The sequence below is a fragment of the Myiozetetes cayanensis genome, unplaced genomic scaffold, assembly GCF_022539395.1.
Source record: "Myiozetetes cayanensis isolate MyiCay16 unplaced genomic scaffold, myiCay2020 scf18, whole genome shotgun sequence".
Taxonomy (NCBI): Eukaryota; Metazoa; Chordata; class Aves; order Passeriformes; family Tyrannidae; genus Myiozetetes; species Myiozetetes cayanensis.
Window position 1 is genome coordinate 14,279,763 of NW_026087389.1, and position 19,367 is coordinate 14,299,129.

The 19,367-nt window shown below is 55.6% G+C and overlaps 1 protein-coding gene across 3 annotated transcripts in view; it reads left to right on the forward strand.

Annotated features, from left to right (window-relative positions):
• The first annotated feature begins 225 nt into the window (after window positions 1-225).
• Window positions 226-19,367, forward strand: part of TEX264 (testis expressed 264, ER-phagy receptor) — a 38,556-nt gene continuing 19,414 nt past the window's right edge. The window contains exons 1-4 of one of the 3 annotated variants that reach the window (XM_050312995.1): window positions 226-293; window positions 1,520-1,582; window positions 2,746-3,037; window positions 8,236-8,523. In XM_050312995.1, the coding sequence (XP_050168952.1) occupies window positions 2,780-3,037; window positions 8,236-8,523 (546 nt within the window). In that variant the 5' untranslated portion in view covers window positions 226-293; window positions 1,520-1,582; window positions 2,746-2,779. Of the gene's footprint in view, window positions 294-1,197; window positions 1,583-2,745; window positions 3,038-8,235; window positions 8,524-19,367 lie in introns of those variants that run through there. The other 2 variants (XM_050312997.1, XM_050312996.1) reach the window with 2 other exon arrangements.

Below are 19,367 nucleotides of genomic sequence, written 5' to 3' on the forward strand. Positions count from 1 at the left end.
AGGGCAGAGCATGGGAAGGGCCGGGAGGCAGGTGGGACCCGTGCGAGCCCCTTGGAGACCCGGGAGGACTCGAACCCGCGGGCCCAGGAAGGCCGAGCCCGCCCGCCAGGGGGCGCTCTCTCTCGGGGCGTTGCCGCGGGCGGGGGCCGCGAGCCTTCGGGGTGCCACGGCCCCGCCCTTAAAGAAGCCACGCCCCATGTGGCCCCGCCCCCCGGTCCCGCACGTACCGCCCCCTGGCGGCGGGGCGGGGCGGCGCCGGGATCGCTCCGGGCCGGCCGCACCGGGAGCCCCGGGTGAGAGCGCGGGGGGCGCCGGGACCCCGCCCGCCATCGCCGCAGCTCCCGAGCCGTGGGGCCCCGCGGGGCCGGACCGGCAGCGCCGCGCCGCTCTCACCCCAGGCCGCGGCCTGCTTGGCGCCGGGGGGCGCGGGCCGGGTCCCGCACCGCCCTGACGGTGGGCGCGGTGGCGGCTGCACCGGTGCCGGTGCGGAGGGCGCTGCCCGCGGGCAGGCGCGGCCCAGGGCTGCGGGTCCCGGCGGGCAGGCCGTGCTGCGGGGCCGCTTGGGGCAGAGCCTCCTCTCCGCGGGGCACGGGCAGCGGGGGGTGGACAGGGGCAGGGGCCGGGGGCTCCGCTCCGCTGCCCGTGGGGAGGGCGGGGGGCGGCCGGCAGTGCCGGTGGGGAGCGAGCCACGGGAACCGGGAAGAACGGCCCAAAATATCCCGCTCTCCTCTGGGGCGGCTGCCATCAGGGCCCTGGGGCTGGGCGTGGGGCCGGCGGCTCGGGGGAGCCACCGGGGCCGTGATTGGAGGTGCCGGGTCTGTGTCGGTTACAGGGAGGAGCCGGGGCGCTGCGGAGCGGTGTGTGTGTGTCCCCAGAGCAGTGTGTGTGTGTCCCCGGATCGGTGTGTGTCCCCCCGGATCGGTGTGTGTCCCCCTGGAGTGCTGTGTGTCCCCCCGGAGCGGCGTGTGTGTCCCCCGGGCAGTGTGTGTCCCCGGGAGCGGCTGTGTGTCCCCCGGAGCAGTGTGTGTCCCCGGAGCGGTGTGTCCCCGGGCAGTGTGTGTCCCCCGGGAGCGGCGTGTGTGTCCCCCCGGAGCGGTGTGTGTGTCCCCCCGGAGCGGTGTGTGTGTCCCCCCGGAGCGGCGTGTGTGTCCCCCCCCCGGGAGCGGCGTCTGTGTCCCCCCGGGAGCGCTCCGCTGCCAGGGCACCCGGGAGCAGCCCCGGTGCGGCTCAGGTGTCCCCGGGGATGGCCGGGCTGGGGCGGCTGCAGGACATCGTCCTCCTTCGCCGTCCTTTTCCCGTTTCCGTGTTTGTCGGTGTCCCGTGCGTTCAACTGCAGAGTTTTGGGAAGAAACCTTGGCCTGGGGGATCCTGCAGGAGCAGGTGCTCCTCGGGACACCCCTGCTCTGGGCAGCAGGTCCGAGGCCAGTGGGCGCCTCTCGGCTGCTCTACCGTGGCTGGTTTTGCTTTTGGTCTCGTGAATCTGAGAGGAAGCAATGATATTTATTTTTTCCTGCTGCAGCGCCGAAGATCCTGCACCCCTGTGGATGCCGTGAAGTGTTTCTGAGCTGAGCTGGTGTTTCAGGTGAGTGGGGTCACGGTGTGAGACTGTGCCAGGCCCAGGAGCGTGGCCGGTGCCAGGGCTTGGTTTTGCCATCCCCCTGCGTGCCCGGACCGAGCAGAGCGGAGCCGCCTGCGCTTCCTACCAGGATGTGGCTTTTCTCTTGCCATAAAGCTGAGCGAACAAGCAGCAGCCTCTGTGAACGACTCTTTGTGGACAAAGTGTGTTTATAAAACAGAGGTAAAGGTGAATTGTTTACTTCAGCGTTTGCTTCCAAACCTGTCTCCTGTGAAAGTCCCAGGGGAGTGTTGCAGCCAGTCCCTGTGGGCAGAGCTGTGTTTCAAGGGAGTATAAAACACAAACAACTCTCCTGAAATGGTTTGGGTTGCAACTCCCCAGAGTGGTTGCACTTGGTGGGTGAAAACAAGCAGGAGGCATTCACCAACCAGGCTGCTGTGTCCCACAGTCAGCACAAGAGAAAAGATGCCAAACAAAACAGGAAGCCTTTGTTGGGGTTATAAAAACTCTTCTAGTTTAAAAAAAGCCATCTAAAAGGAATACTGGTAATCCATTGCACCTGAGGGTGTTGGGGATGCTTTTTCTAGCTGGGTCTTCAGCTTTCTCTGAGCATCTCTGGGTACTTGGGTCTGGATACACAGCTTAGTTCTGAACTGGCGTGGTCCTCATTTGGATCACTGAAGGAAGGCCTGGTCTTTTAGGTTTACTGACAAAGATGCTTCCCTGGTCACAGCGTTGGTCCTGGTATCTAAATGATAAATTATTCTACTGTGATCCCCTGATCCTTAGCCCAGTGCTGTGTATCTGTTACCTGTTGGGTCATATGGGCTCCCAGGGTAGTTTTTGGTCTCTCCTGGATGCAAAATTGGACTTGAGCAGTTCTGAGGAGATGGGGATGGTGCCTCTCTGTCCTCCCTTCATAACCACCTTATTCCCAAGAGGCACTGAAGCAGTATAATTTGTACCTGGTGACCAATTGGAACAGGCTGATGCAATATGGGACTAATATACAGGAGGCTTCTGGGGGGTTTCCACTCCTTTCAAGCTTCACACATCAGAGGAATTAAACGAGAGTGCGTTTTGCTGCATATAAATAACTTCAGAAAGCAATTGCTTGCCCAAGTGCTGGCTTGACTGCCCTCCTTTTTCTCCTCTGCCCTTGCTGCCAGTGCATCAGGAACCGTGGCGCACCAGGTGTCCATCATGACCGACTGGGTGCTCCTGGGGCTGATCGCGGCGCTGGTCGTGCTGCTGCTGCTCACGGTCTTCGGCTTCGTCGTGTACTCGGGGCTCTTCACCGAGGTGGTCGTGAGCGCCGGCTCCCCCCCTGTCGGCACCATGACTCTGGCCTACAAGTTCAGGGTGGGCCCCTATGGAGAGTCCGGGCAGCTCTTCACTGAGGGCTGCAGCATCTCCTCGAAGCTCTGCTCCATCGGTGTCTACTACGACAACCCTCACACGGTAAGGAGTGCCCGGGGAGGCCACCGGCTCCCACAGTCAGCTCAGAGGTTCTTAGCGTGGGGTGCTCCCAGATTGCGTTTCAGACATGGGTTCACAAAGGTCTCCCAGGTCTGCAGAGGATGCTTTGTGAGGAAAGGCACCTGAAAGCAGATGGGTTTTTGGATAACCCTAACTGGAAGCCACTGGGCGAGCAAAGCTTGCTGTCTTCTGATAGCCTCTGCTGAATAAGTTCTCAGCAGGATAATGGAGCTGGTTGTGGAGCAGAGGGGAGTGTTTGTGACCCCAAGATGAGACATTCCTTGACAGATTCCTTGGCTGCTGGAAGTGCAGTCCTTTGGGACTTGCAGCTCTGTGGTTGAAAGCAAGTGGTCTCTTCAGATCAGTCTATTCTCATCCATACTCCTTCTCTTGTTTCTAGTGCTCTCATGTGTTTCTGAGCTTCCCTATAGTTCTTCCATCTCCTGGGAGTTGTTAGTGAAACCTCAGGTGCTGTGTGCTGAGGGCTCCTGTCTGATGAAACAGTTGCTCCATGATTCTCTCCGGGCTGAGAGGTGAGCAGAAAGCGTGCTGCCTGATGGCTGTCAGCCAGAACCAAGTACTCTGATGGGAACAATCCAAGACCGGGAGCAAACAGAAGGTCATCAGAACTCGCTGGGGGGTGAGGATGGGTGACACAGGGGTCTCCAAATTATGGCATGTGGGCATTTGTCTGGGGCAGACAGCCTGGCTCCCCAGTAATTCTGCAGTAGCTAGCGTGACCGTGGAGGAATCTGTGGGGAGGAGGGATAACAGTGGCCAGCAGCTGTGCATGTGTGCTTGGGCACGTGTGTTGGGTCTGGCACAGGGCACAGTGCTTGGGCTGATAGCTCTCACCCAGTGTTTCTGCTCTGGGAGTGGCTGGCCCTGTTTTAGGAACCCTGTTCCGTGGCTTTTAAGATGGTGCTCCCAAGTGTTGGACCTGCTTCGAGGAAACTTGTCCATGAAAATGTAGTGCTGAGAGAACTGTGACAGGAAGATATTGGAGGTGAGAAAGCCTGAGCTTGGCTGTGCTCAGCGGAGCCTGGTGTGCTCAGCCACCTTGTATCTTTGTATCCTGTGACGCGCTGACTTATCTTTGCCTTCCTGGATCATGGGAGGCAGAGAAGACACTATGGTGCCTCTTCCTGGCCTAGGAAGGATGATGGCAAAGAGGAGTCCTCCCCTAGGGATGAGCTGGGCCGAGGCACGGTTCGACTAGGCATGCTTAGACCATTTTCTCTGAAAGAAGTGTCATGTCTGGAGTGGGAGCCATGGGGAGTGCCTGGTACGAGAGTGCCCACGTGGTCAGAGTGGCCATTTCACCACCTCTGCTTTGTGTGCTTGTCCTTGAGTGAGGTCCTTGCCTGGAACTGAGAACCCTGGCGTTGCTGTTTGTTCCCCTGTGGTCTCTGGGGACGGAGCAGGGCAGTCAATGCTGTCAGAAGGGCTCAGTGTCCATTCCTGGTGCTGTTGTGCTCCAGGGACCTGATGTGGACACGCCTGTGGTTGCCCTGCAGACCTTCTGCTGGCACTGGGGCAAAGGCGTTGTGCCTTACCTCTTTGTTTGCCAGAGCCTGGGCCAGTGAAAGCCTGTACTGCTGAGACACCACAAATATCCTTATCCGTATCTGTGTAACGCTTGCCCTGGCTGGCACAGGGAATGCTTTACCTGGTAGCACCAGCTGAGGCTGGGAAGGAGCAGCTCCTACCTGACCGTGAAACTTTGGGCTGTCTGTGCAGGATCAAGCTGCCTTCCCTTTCTGGTCCTGTCTTTTTTCACCTCTTCCTGCATCTGTTGCATCTCTGCCCTCATCCCTGTCACTGGAGCAGGCAGTGGGGTTGTTGAACTTGTCTCGTGTGGCCATCCAGGGTTTTGAAAGCAGCTGTTTCTCCTTGTGGTGGGAGCCTAACCTGCCCTCTAAAGCTTGGCAAGCAGCCCCACGGACCTTGCCCTTCTCTGGATGGGCTGCCTTGCTCATGACATCAGGCAGGTGACATGGGCCTGAACCTCCTGCCTCTGTAGCCACTGTGGTGGCTGGGACACAGAGAGGACGTGCAGGATGTAACTGCAGTGCCTGTGGCTCTGCCTGGGGACAGGAGCCTCCTCTCACCTGCCATCCCTGAGCACAGAGTCACACCTGGGTGTGCTGGAGTACCTGTGGTGCTGGTGGGACCTTCCACGGGCTGATCTGTGGCTCCTGAATTGGTTCCCGCAGAGATTCGTGTCTCACCAACAGGCAGGTCAGGCCAGACAGGGTGCTGGGAGTGAGGATGTCTTTGGGCAGATGGCTGTCTTGCCTCTGGGCAGGTGAAGAAAGGGCCAGTTTTGGGTGGGTCACTTGGCTGGAGACTGCAGTGCTCATACCTGGCGTGCTGGCTCAGGTGCATGTATCCACTGAGTCATGGTGGCATGGGAGATGGTGTGCACTGCTGGCTTCTTATTCCTTGGAGGTTCAGCAGGCTGGGATCAGTCACCCAGACTGCCTTTCCCCTGGAAGGAAGATGTGACCTCCTCCTCTTCCTCCTCGTTCTCAGTGCTCTCCTGACCTCAGTGGAGCACCCTGTGGCAGGGCTGGCCCGCCCAGAGCTGGCGACCCGCCGCGGATGTTGACTTGTCTCCAAAAATAGGCCTTTTGTCATCAGGCAGAATGTGCTGCCTGTGTCCCACAGCGTCCCTGGCTGAGCGCCCATGGGCCCTGCCCAGACAGCCGCCCCCAGCCCAGCTTTTGGCTTCTTGGGGGTTTTGGTGCACCCAGCACAGTGGCAGGAAGGTGCTATGGGGCAATTGCTGTGCTGGTGGACTCATGGTCAAATAAAGCTCTGCCCAAGAGAGAGGATGGGAATGCTAGAGCTGGAGAGCAGTGTCCACCTGCTGGGAGTGGAGCTGGGGGCAGCCTATGGCCTGGAACGTGTGGGCTGCCTCAGGGTCATGCCAGGTCTCAGGGCAGCCACTGCCACCAGCATCCCTAGGTCTCCCTGCTGGCTCCTGGCTCTCCAACATTCACACACAAGGACGCTGCCTGAGTGCTGCCAAACCGCTGCCAGCAACGTTTTATGTGTTTTAATGGACAAGATTAATATTAATTTGGACTTCTTTTTTTCCTTTTTCCTTTTTATTTAATATTTAGCAGCCCAGAGGACTTCTCCCTCCTTCTCTCACCTCTGGCAGGAACAGAAATAACTCCTCAGCAAGGACTGATGTGGCGGGCGGGTTTGTGCTCAGCTCCAGCCAAGGCCCTGCTCATGTAGAGCTGTAGGCACGTGCCAGGGCCTTTTGCCTGCAGTCCATGTGCTCAGCGACCAGCCTGTGCCCAAGTGTTGGAGGGATGAGGCCAAAATGCTCTCTGAATGCAGGAATGGGTTTTGCTCCTGTCGGCAAAGCTGCCAGATAGGTTAACTAATCATTTCCAGAACTGTGTCAGGATGCTCGGGGGAACAAAGGCTTTGATCAGCACCTGCCTACCGGAAAGATTTGTTAGGGGAAGGCTGGTTTTAAGTGGAGTATTTCCTTCCTTCCCTTGAGATGGGCTTTGCCAGGCAGGGGAGAAGGCAAATCTGCCTTGCTGCTGCCCTTGGGAAAGTGCCTGTGGGGCTGCACAGTATGAAAAAGAAAGGTAAAAGGAGAAGGGAGGAAGCAAATGCGCCTGGTCCCAGTGGTGCTGCCTGCACCATCAGCTCCAGTCATGACAGTTTCTCTGGGGCTGGGATTGAACTGTCTTTGCTCAGGACATAAATGGAGATTGCATATTTAAAGGAATTTTACCTAGATTTCCCTTATCTCCTTGATTCATCTGGGCCTTTCCCCATGGATGCCTTTTACTGGTGCCTCTTACTGTCTTTGGGTTGGATCTACTTCTCTTTTGCTGCTGGGAGCATGGATGAGTGCTGGGCGCAGCCGTGTCTGCAGCTCCCTCTTGCAGCACAGGAGGGCAAGAGCGAGCCGTGAGGCGCATCCTCAGCCTCATGGATGCTGCTCCACAGGCTGCTTTCTTCCTTCCATTTACATCTGCTTGGGTTCCCCCTCCAGGATGGTCCTACGGTTCGACATCAAAAGGTGTTTAAGGGAAAGGCAGGGCAGGGAGTGCGGGGACAGTAGTTACAGTGCAGGAGGAGGCGTTGGTGAGCTTTAGCACAGTGAAGTTAGGGATGAGACTGGGAAGCACAGAGCAGAGTTGCCCTTGTGGGAGTGCATGGGGATGGGAAGTGGTAACACACTGGCTTTGTGTGCATCCTCTCTCTGCTTCACATTGTCCCTGCAAGAGCTCTGTGACAGCTTTGTGCCCGTAGATGGTATCAGGGGAAGTGGCTGAGTCCTCCTGCCCGTGTTCCTGCCCAGTGACGTGGGTCAGCTTGAACTCGAGTGGTGGGATTCTGTTAAAAACCAGAAATGAAAGTTGTGACCTGGGTCAGCTTTGGTGTGGAGATGGCCCAAGTCCTTTGGGCCATGACTGTGGTGGGAGCAGAGCCTTGAGCACCCCTGTTCCTGGGCTGGGAGCCCTGCACCCCTGGTCTTACTGGGAGGAATTCCCAAATTTGTAAAGAGAACATATTTTAGGTTCCACATGATGTTGGGGTCTAGGATAGAAGTGAATGTGTTTCTCTTCATGTTACTATGAACAGCTTGGTGGCTGCCTACAAGTCTTACCTGCCTCAGTTTTCCCACCCCTATCAGTGCCATACTGAGTGTGCCTGCTTAGGAGGGACCCAGCAGCCTCTGGATTTCTCTCCAGCTTAGTGCCAGTGGCCCGTGCTGGTTGGTGGCATGTCCAGGTGGCTGCCAGTGACCTCCTTGGGGATGGGGTGGAGGCAAGCTGGGCAAGTTGTGGTCACATCTCTCAGCCCCCTCCCCAAGTTTCAGGGTGTCCTGCAGATGGGGATGGTGGCGAGCACGTCTCGACAGTCGAGTCTCTGATGGGGAGTCGGGAGAGAACTTCCTGCAATGGCTGTCACTTGTGGTAGGTTTGGGTGAGCAGCTCGATGGGGTTTAGTTCTCTGCTGCAACTCCCTCTGCCCTCCAAGGAGGGATGCAGCACCTTCCCCACTGGGCTGTGCACTTAGCCTGGGAGGAATGCTGATGATTTAGGCCTGGATCAGCCTTGGTTGGGAGCAGACACCTGCTTTGGTGTGCTGGACCATTGCATTTGCCTTGGTTCATGGTAGTCTCCTTTCCCCATGCTCAGCAGGTTGAGGTTTTGGCCAGATTAAGCCTCTCCTTCCAACCCTGTCTGCCTTTCCCCTTCCATCAGGTGTCTCCGGAGAAGTGCCGCTTTGCCATAGGCCGAATCCTGAGCGAGGGAGACGCAAAGCCGTCGGAAGAGCAGATCAAACGGTTCCAGAAGTACGGCTTTAAGATCTTCACCTTCCCTGCTCCCAGCCACGTGGTCATGGCGACCTTCCCGTTCACCACACCGCTGTCCATCCATCTAGCAGTGAACCGTGTCCACCCAGCCCTTGACACTTACATCAAGGTAAGCGAGTGTGGCGTGAGGAGCGTTGCATGTGTTTGGTGGGCTGTCAGAGGCTTCTCTTCCTGACAGCTGATGTGGCTGCTCTGACATGCCATCTCTTGATGTCTTCCCTTGGGCACTACCATCAAGATCTCCTCCTTTTCCAATCTGGCAGGTAGTTCCCCAGTAGGGATGTCCTTCCATTCGCTCTGTAGGCGCAGGGGTATCTTTTCTGCTGTTTTGTGTTTACGACAAGCAAGTTCTCGTCTAATGACTTGCTGCTTTTCTCCTTAACACGGAGATAAAAGCTGATTTTCCCCTTGAGTCTCTTTCTTGTTGTTAGGATCTGGCAGGTTTGTGCCCTTCGGTGTAATGCTTTGTGCCATGGAACTTCTGTTTTGAGTGCCAGCCTCACCAGTGGGGCAGCTGTCTTCAGCAGGGACAGGAGGAGAAGTTAGAAACTTTCTGGCCTATGGACTTATGAAAAGTTTGTTTCAAGTAATACATTGAAATTTGTGACCCTTGGCCCTGGCTGGGCAGCTGGCTGCTGTGAGCTGTGTTTGCCCTTGCCCCTGAGTGGAGCAGGTGGCCATCCCCGCTGCTTCTGGTCTTTTTGAAGCCAGCTCTGGTGCCAGACCAGCTGTGGCAAGGGTGTTCCCAAGCAGCACATCTGACACAGACACCTCCAGATCCAGGCTTTCCAAAGAGCAAGGAAGGTCCTGCCCAGCTGGGTGATAGAGGGAAGGGACTGCCCTACCTGGTGTGGGAGGATGCTGTGGAGGGGCCTGCGCTCAGCCCTTGGCTTATCTGACTGTCGAGTTCTGACGCTTTCGTTTGTTCGTGTTGAAACACACTATTTATAAACTTGCTTTTCCTGGCGAAACTCCCAGCCTTGTGGGGGAACCGTGTGAATCCCTCCAGCCTGCGCTGTGCTGCAGGATGGCTGCCTGGGCGCCAACCCTGGAACTTCATCCGGGGGCTCTTTGCTGGACCCGCCTGTCCGCCCTGTCCGCCGGCAGCTGCCCGCTGGTACCGGCAGAAGATGAGTAGGTGAGACCACCCTCTCGTGCCCCCCGCGCTGGGGAGCGGGTGGAGAGCAGAACCAGTTCCCCATTCCCATCCTCTGTGTCTCCCCCTGGAGCTGTGCCGGCTGTTTTGCTGCGGGGGGTGTCGGGCACTGCTGCCAGCCCTGCGGATGCGCGGGCGGGCACGGAGGGGGCTGGCGGGGGTGGGAGCATCAGGTTGGCTGCGGGAGCGCTCGGCGACACCGGGCTGACGCTGCCTTTCTTGGGGAAAGGTCCCGGCAGCGCATCTGTCGCATGAGGGATGGAATTGTTAAGAGCTAAAAAGGGAACCACGGGTTGTTCTGGGAGCACCTGGCAGCGTTCAATGGGAGCGGCTGAGTTTGAGTTAAAATAACTGAAATGCTACGAGAACGCAGGACCCACGGCCGTGTGCAGAGGGAGGGGACACATTTTGATCTCTGCCCCAGTCCCAGCAGCACGTGAGCCAGGGTGTGTGCTTGTGTCTGTCCAAATGTCCTGCAGCAGAGCACGCCCCCCTGCCCATCTGGCACTGACTGGGGGGACACAGGCAGGGGGCTGATGGGGTTGCCATGCCGGGTAGAGCAGAGGGCACTGGGCTGCACCGTGGGGATGCCCTGCCCTTCTCCAGTGTGAAGTCAAGGCACGGAGGACTCTGGAGGCCGTTTGCAGCCATGCCAGGAGCATCCCTGCCACTTCTCCTGCATTACTGCTGCTTCTCCCTCAGGCTGGGCTGCCTGCACCCCTGGGGCTGTGCCGGCACTTCCCGGGGTGGAGGGATGGGGAGGGAAGGGGGAAACTTTCATGGAAACAGGTGACCTGTGCCCGCTTGGTGGTGGGAATGGGGGTTGCCATGGAGACAGCTTCTCCAAATAGCATCCTTCATCCCACCCCCAGAGCCCGGCTCCCTTAAGCAACCCGAGACAGCAGCGAGACAGATTTGCTTTATTTATTTATTTCGTGCTGTGCCTGCTTTGAGAAGGGCGCTGCTAATGAGAGCCGGGGGTCAGGCCTGCCTAGTGCGGGTCCCTCTGCTGTCCTCCCCTCCCGGCAACCCCAGGGAGAAAGAGGGTGGGATGGCAAAAGCCAGGAGGCATGAAAGGGGACTCAGTGGCAGAGATGAAACGCTGGCTCCCATGGAGAGAGAGGGAATTAGCTGAAGTGGAGGGAGGATGACATGGCTGCCTAGTCATAGAAAGGAGGTGTGAGAGAGCAGGGGATGGAGAAGAAACTGGAGGAGGGAGGGAGAGGGGTGGAATGTGAGGAGTGAGGGTGGAGAAAGCTTTGGAGATGCTGAAAAATTGGGAACAGGAACGAGAGGAGAAGGGGACTGGAGGGGAGATGTGTGGGGTGAAGGAGCTGAGGGTTTGGGGTCCAGCTGAGGGAACAGGACGGTGAGAGGTGGTGAGGAAGTTTGGGGCCAGAGCTGGAGGAAGCCCCACCACAGCTGGCTCTCCAGTGGCATTCCCACGGCATCCCCTGAGGTTAACTTAGGGACATCTAGTCCCAAAGGCTGGTGGACATGGAGCAGGAATGTGGCTTCCTCTGGACTCACTGGTGCTGAGCGGAAGTTACAGGGAATGCTTGTGTTTCCTGAGCAGTGAGGGTGCAGTGGTGGCGGCTTTCAGCAGGCTGGGCTTTGTGTTTCTGCTGCTGCTTCAGAGGGATAGGGAAAATTAAAAATAACATTTATAAAAATAATTAAAAACAAGAAATAGGGTGACAGAGTCTCCTTTCATTAGGGATGGAAGGGAGATGAGCTGGCATGGAGCAGGATGTATTGTCCATCTTCCCCCCACCTCCCCCCCCGGCTCTTGTGGGGCTTGGGAGCTGGCATTTCCATGTGCAGGCACAGCTGTCAGGATCTGTGGGGAAATGGCTGTAGCCATCCCTGGCAAGTAAGAGGACATCCTTCCCTTGGGATGGCAGGTTGGCAGCAGCTTGCTGGCTAGAATCGCCTTTGGGGAGACCCAGGAGAGCCTGCTGGCTTGTTACTCTGAGTGTGGGTTATTTAAGGCATAGACCGGGGTTATTGAGTGTCCCTTGAAAGCATTTCTTCCCTAATAACTCCTGCTGATGCCTCTCCCTGTCTCCAAGTAGGTATACCCTGCTTTCCTGGGGGGTACACTCCTGCCCCATGACACAGCTGCCTGTCAGACCTGGCAGTCTCAACTCCCAGGAGCAAACAAGAGCTCCAGTAAAGCTCTTCCCTGGTGGGGACCCTTTCTGACAGCTCTGGGAGCAGGATATTCCACTGTAACCTCCTGCCATTTCAAGAAGTGTTTATCCTGGTTTGGGTGTAATGAGCTCTCTGTGGTGGGCTGTGTGTGCCTGCATCTCTGCATCTGTGCTGGCATCCAGCAGGCACTGCCAGGAGGGTGGGCTGGGACCTGCCAGCCCCTGGACTCCTACGGCAGCCAGAGAGGTGGCTAAGGCAGGGCTGAGGTGTCTCCCACTGCAGCCCTACAAGAGCCTGCCTGGCTCAAGCTGGCCTCTTTCTGTGGGTTTTGGAGTCAGTTTTGTGCTTTCTTCCAGCCAAGGAGGATGTGGAGGTGGAGGGCTGCCAGTATCATCCTGACTGCTTTGCACCCTCCTATGAACCAGAGCACCATCTGACTGGCCTTAGACTCTGTCTAACTTGGAAAACTGTAGTTTCACCTCTTTAGATGGTCTTGTAAAGGTATACTCCAACTTCAGCAAAACTTCAGCTTTTTTCCTTCCCCTGGGCTCTGTATTCACACATTCCACACTTCCATGGGTTGTGAATAACTCCTTTGCAGGGCACATCTCGGGCAGCAGTGGCTGGTATGGGCTCTGTGATGCCAGGGAGGATCTGGGAGGCTCTCAGGTTGGCTCCTGCCTGACACAGGCTGTCATGTTCCTCCACACCTTGGCTCCCTGTAGAGGGAGCAGGGTGCTCCACAAGGTGCTAGAAAGACATGGCTTGCTCCTGTTCACAGCCAGGGAAACGTGTTAATCCTTTGACCAGTAGCTTGGAGCAAGCTTTGTTCCACTTGTCAGCTACGGCAGTTCAGGCTGCAGTCACCTCTCGCCTCTCTCTTTGCTGAGCTAAATATACAGAGCTTGTAAAGTCCTCCACTGCCGTATTTTCCAATGTTTTCCATATTTTCTGCTCTTAATTCTTGGGTTCTTTTTTGGGCTTTTTTTTTTTTTGTACCTGCTTTCACCTTAGAAAGTTCTGTGACTTGTCAGCAGTACAAATGGATCCTTTATTTCAGCAATAATCTTATTGCTGTGGCACACAAATCTCTGGTGGAGATCTTGTCCCCTGTCACAGGTTTGTTCTGAGCCAGCTGATAGCATCTTCAAGTGCATGCCTCTGTCCTTTGATGGAGTTGTAGTTTCTCAATTAAAAATGGGAAACGATGCCAGGTCCTACATCTTCTCTGAGCCTGACTGAATGGCATGGGTGCTGATTTGTTTATCAGTCAAGCCTGCCCTCCCCACAAAAATAAATCATGTTTACCAACAGGTTCTGACAGCTGTAAATGTGTGTTGGTTGGCATTAATTATGCTGGTTTCCTGTGCTTCCGAGTGATCTGGTCCAGTTGCAGCCATCCATTTATTTTGCCTTGGCTCAGTCTTTTCCTGGCCAGCCTGTGCTTGCCAGAGTCAGCTATTTACCCACTAAATGTTGGCAGGTACAGGTTGCAGTCTCTCCTGGGACTTCCCAGCATCTCCAGCTGGCCAGAGATCACCCTTTGACATGTGGAAGCTTGTCAGTGGGGAGTTCAGCATGTTGAAATGTGTGTTATCTGGGCCTGTGAGCCGTGTGTTATATCTTCCCACGGAAGAGCAAACATTTCACTGGCATCCTCTGCCCGTGTTTTCTGGCGTTGTCCTAAATTCAGGACAGAAATACTCCATGAAAACTCCTCCCTTCTCGCTGGTGCTGCTGTGGTTTCCCCTGCTGACACGTCCGGGATCTGTGCCATCCTTGAGACTCTCCTCCTCTACCCAGTGCCCCAAACAGCTCTGTGACGTGGATGTCTGTCTGTCTGTCTGTGGGGGACTGGGAGCCTGCACGTGGTCCATGGTCCAGCTGGGCCTCGGTGCCCAGCACCCTTGTGAGTGTGGCTGCACCTCATCTTTCCCCTCCTGCTCCCCTGACCACACTGCTGAGGCTGCTGGCTTTGCTCAAATCTGTGGAAAATCCTTTTCTCCCAGCTGTTACAAATGAAGGTCTGTGGAGCCACGTTCCCATTCCAGGTTTGTGTTTTAAAGGCGAAACAGCGAAGCGATTTTTTTGCTTGGCTGTGTCAGGAGGCTGGCGTTGGGGGTTGGGAGCTGGTAAAACATTTGCAAAAAGGGCTCAGTTATTGGGATGTTTTTCCACTTAAATTCTTTCTCCTGGATGATTTAGTTTATTTATTTCGGGCTCTGTGCATGAAGCATTTTTAAATGCCAGCCCGTCGTGTGCGAGCAGTCTGGGCTGCAGTCTGCACGTGCGTGAGAGCTCATCACAGTGGCAGCTTCAGATGATCAATTCCTGCCTGAATTTTCCTCCAGAGGTCTAGGAAGCCCTACAGATGCCCAGCCCTCTCTGCTGGTGCTGTTCTTCACTCACAGCTTCATTTGTCCTCATGAACTCCTTTGGTCTCCTGCAAGCTCTGGGGACCATGGACTGAAGACCACTGCCCAGGGTGGAGCCCCTGCTGAGCCAAGGCCACTCAAAGACTCCCTCCTTGTATCAATGGGTCACACTGCAGAATACTCCTGTAGCTTTCTGGGAGATGGAGCTCTCCATCCACCTCATGCCCTTTTCCTGTGCTCCAAAATGACTGTGGGGATTGGTTTACTGAGAGAGGATGCTGGGGGGAACAGGTGGTGCCTCAGCTGCCTGGCTGGGTGGGATGACCTTCAGTTTAAGCCCCTGTGCACTTGGAAATAGGTCTGTAGAGTTCCCAGGAAGACAGGAGGTTACCTGATGCTGCTGGTAAGTGATCCTTGCACACCAAATAATAACGAGGGAAAAAAGTCCTAGAGGGTCATAGAGAATTTGACATGTCTAACTCATATTGATGGCAGGGACGAGACCAGAGCTGACAGTGTGACAGGCTGCTGGGCCCTGCGCTGGCAGGCATTTGGAGTAAGAATACAGATTCCAGGGGAAGTGTTTTCAGAGCCCCTGAATGGGTTCCAAGCCAGTCTGTAGGTCGGGTCACACATGGGTCGTGCACCACTCACGGACCATTCCTGATTGCCCACCAACCTGGCTGATATTGAGGATGAGCTCTGGAGTGACTTGGGGGAGAACACCTTTGGCTGGTATATGCTCTCTGCCAGGAACCAGTGAAGCTCTGGATCTTGGGCTGGGTGGGAGGAGCAGGCAAGGGGTGGGCATCGTGATGCTCCAGCTCGAGCCTGTCCGAAAGGTGACGTGCAACAGCAGGAAGAGAGGGACCCGGAGGTGTCTGTGCCTTTGCGGGCACGTTCATCTCTTGCTGACCTGCACTGACAGCTGGTTTTCAGTGGGCTCTCTCTCCAGCAAGGCCGCTTGCTCCTGGTTGGCAACCCCCAGCTGCATGTCACATCACATCAGTTCGCGCACTCGCAGCGACTTTTATTTATTAAATATTTTTAGCGACAAAACCATCCAAGGATGTTTCAGTCCTGTGGCCTCGCCTTCAGCATGGAGCGGGCAGGGGAGGGCAGGATGCCCATGAGGTTGGACTGGGAGCCGAGCCAGGTGGGAAAGGGAGTTTTAGTGGGCAATGTCGTTTAACGCCGCAGGGACCTTTGGACCGTGCTCGGGGTCGGCTCGTGCAGCAGAGCAGGTCCGTTTAACCTGAGTCTGCAGGGAAACCTGCTCCTCCTGCACAGCTAATGGAACATATGGGCATCCGGGGCTCTGCATCGTGTCTCCTGCCACTCACAGCAGGCATCCCCACTTCCCCCATTTCCCCAGAGGAATCTGGCAGCCCCAGGCCACTACTCATCTCCTGTCAACTTCTCCCTGGTCCTTGCGGGAGGGCGGTGAATTAACGCTGGCCGTGCTTCATATTCAGCGCTGGCACAGCCGACCTGTGCCAGGCACACTGGTGAGTGGTGGCCGGTGTGTGCTACTTTGCCAACCTGTGCCAGTGCCATTCCTGCTTCTCCTCTGCCTTGTGCCTCCAAGCACCTTTCTTCTTGCAAGCACAGGTGTGTGGCTTCTGTTTTGGCTCTGCTGTTGTGTTGCACGGGGGCAGGTGTAAAACTGCAACTCCGACAGCATCGCTGCTTTGACCAGAAAAGGTTTTCTGATCAGCTTTGAGTTTTGATAGTTAAAAAGGCTCCTTTCCTGCCTCTGCAGCTGGTGTCGTGTGTGAAATCACCCATTTTTTCCTCAAATTTTTGTTGACTGCATGCAAGAGTCTGTCCCAGCAGCAGGCAGGGGAGTCCTGATCCCAGGGAAGCAGCTGGTGTATGATGTAGGCTCCTGGCCACCGTGGCCTCCCCAGTTCTAATTGCTCACGAAATGGGAACAGATCGAGTTGTAAGAGACCCGGAAAAAGAGTCTGGTCCAGCCTTTTCTGGGAAAGGGAGCGTGGAGGAGCTTATCTAGCATCCAGTTGCATCTTGAAAGCCTCTGGTGATGGGGACTCCACCACAATCCTGGGGAGGTTGTTCCGGCTTGCAGCTCAGCCCTGGGTCTCTGGCACCGTGGATGCTTTCCTGTAATGTCCAGCAGTTCGATCCTATTACCGTCCCAGCTCCTTTTCCAGGAGCATTTCCAAAGGCAGCTCCTGGAAGAAGAACAAACTTCTAGCACCTGCCTTCCCATGTATGCCAAACTGTGTGGGCATCTCTGATGACCTGACAGTCAAAAGCCTGGCCCAGTGCTGGCTGTTAGCTGGTGGTCCTGCTGGGGGGCATTTTCATCCCAGGAGGTAGAAGGAAGCTGCCTTACTCTCCCAGCTGCTGCTTTGGAAGCTGGGAGAGCAGCCTCTTAATGACTTATCCAACCTTGCAAAATTATTATAGAGATGAATCTGCTCAGACACAAAGATTTGCCCCCCTCTCTCCTTTGCAGTGAGGATTAATGATCATGGAGGAAGCCGAGGATGTTTCATCCAGCTGTCCGAGGGAGAGAAAGAAGTGAAATGGTTTGCCTTGGGCAAGGAGGGACAGTAAAATACTACAGTGCTTTTCTGTCAGCTCTCTTTATCGACTCAATCTGCACGTATGCTTTCCCCAGATGTATTTATAGAGAATCCCAGAGGATGCAGTCAGCTCAAAAGGTTTTCTTTGTCAGGCATTGGAGATGTGTCTTTCCAGCAGCGACAGTGTCCCAAACCTTGGGGTCTTCCCTTCTTGACAGCTAGTCAATTAATTCAAGGATGAGATTGATCTGCCTCACTGCAATTATTTTAGCTGGGATCTAATGAGTTTTGTCTGGACAGGTTCTTCCCCATAGCCCTCTGAGCCAGACCTTGCCAGCTGTGCCAGGCTTGAGAAGCAGCAAAGTGAACCTGATGAAATGCGAATCACCTTAGAAATATTGCTCTTTTCCAACAAATGCTGTTGCCCCAGTTTCCCTGGCTGTGAAGCTCCCACTTTGAAACCTGTGGAGCAGGCAGATAATACACTTGAAAGCAGTGGCGTTTTTACCTCCAGAAAAGGGACCATTGTGCTATGACTAACTTGCACTTTTTCGTTTCTAGTTAGGTATAAAAGGATAGGAAAGGCCCCGCTTTGGGGAGCTCAGGAGAATGAAAACATTTCTCTTCTGCACAGAGTCAAAATACGGACGGATGAGTCTCGGGATTGGGTAGTGATTGGATCGCAGGCATGAAAGAACAAGATCGGTTCTTGCTCCTTCTCACGCTGGGAGCTTGTGTGCCGAGGGAAGGCTCAGGCTCTGGGGCTGCACCGGAGGCTGGAGCACCAGAGAGGCAGCCGAGCCCAGCTGTTTGCTCCGAAGCAGAGGGTCACACTGGGAGTCCCTCGGGGTCTCCTTTCGACAGGGAGATAAATATACACACACACAACCCCCTGTCATCTCTGCCTGCCTGCAGCAGCTGCTGCCCTGTGGATGCTGTTTGAGTTGATGCCACTGCGTGCTGGTGGCCCTGGGAGGAGGCAGCAGGCTGGAGGTGTCCAGAGCTGCCAGCCCTCATGACTGTGGCAGGTGTGGAAGTGCCCTCATCCTGGGGAGGCTTTCACAGGCTCAGCATGTGTTTTTTCCTCTGTTTGTGCTGTTGCCTGGTGGCTGTCTCTCTGCCTGGACCTGTAGGGACTCACAGATTTTGAAGAGTGGATGCAGGGTACAGAGAGGTGCAGTGGTTCAGTGCACACCTACATACAAGCAGTTCATCCCGTCCTGCTTTGAGGAGCAAACACCCAGTGCTGAAGTCAGGTTGTCCCAACAAGCTGTGGAAAATCATGCTGCCAAATCCTGCAGCTTGCAGCCTGCTCTGTAGCTCCATGAAAGAGGAAGGTTGAGCTGTGCTTAATTATTGGCTTGCAGGTTTTTGGAGAGTGCCTGTAAACCCTCAGCTCCAGGACTTCTTTTGTGCCTTTTCTTTTCCACGTGGCAGCTTATTCCAGCCTGTGCTTCAGCCAAACCAGGGGAAATCAGAGCCTTTAATAGAAATGTTGGCAGTTTGTAACTCCATTGCCCATGCCCAGGGCTGGCAGGGATTACTTCGTGGCCAGTGTGCTGGGTGGGTAATCATCTGGCCCCAGATGGGGGGTATCTGGCTTTGCCTGACTGTGTAGGAGTGAGGAAAGCCTTTCATTCCCCTACTGTCAGACCACAGTGGGCAGAGTGGACTGAGCTCCCTGGGGACTGGCTGAGCCATGAGTCAGTGCTTGTCCTCTGTCACCCTTGAGCTGACTTCTCTCAGGATCTGGTGCAGTGCCTAGTGATGGGAAGACACCGAAGGTACCCCCAAGAGCAGATCAGCACCTGATGGACCAGTGCCTCCAGCTATACCAAGGCACCATCCTGTTTCTTTGTCCCCAGCCCACCCAATGTTTGCCTTTCCTGGGCTCCTCGATGCTGTGGTGAGCGTGAGGAGGTGGAGGCTCATGCCTGGCTTGAGCGTGGGCTCATGTTTTCAGCTGGGATTGTTGGAGATCAACTCTCCCTTAGTAGGGTGCCTCTGCTGTGCCAGGGCTGGTAGGAGGGCTGGGGTTGTAGTCCAAAAAAGGATGTGCCTCCAGCACAGAGGAGAGGAACAAACCTGCCTAAGAAGGGAGATGACCAGGGGGAGTCACCTCTCCTGGGTACTAGAGATGAACTGGAGAGAGGTTTCTGCGCTGAGTTGGAGCAGAACCCCGATACAGCTTTTGGGACAGGATCTGCCTCCTCTGGCACTGGGATAGCAAAAGAGAGACACTGGGGCCACAAAATGGAGTCACTTGTGGGGCTGGGGGTGTGCTTGTCTTCCAGGCCACTGACATCTGGGTTTTGCACATGTACATTTTGCATGGCTGCGTTCCTCCTAAAGCTCAGCGAGGCTCTGCTGATCTGAGGCTGAGCTCCAAATTAAATGACACCGAACAGTGCAGCTTTACATTTCAAAGGCTCGGAGCGGAAGGATGCCTGGGACTTTCTGGCGCTGTGGAGTAATTGGGGTGATTTTTTTTTTGGAGGCTTGCGCGATGACCGCTGGGTGCTCGCTCCACGGACGGATGGTTTTACCTCTTCGTCTTCTGCTAATGTGAGGAATTATAACAACACTGCAGGGATGAAGGGGGGTGACAGAACACGGTACAGTGGGGAGAGCAAGTTAGTTACTGCTCTGCATCCCTGTGTCTGACTGCTTATCGCCGTGATAACTTGTGGATGGGCACACATTTGCATCGCAGGAC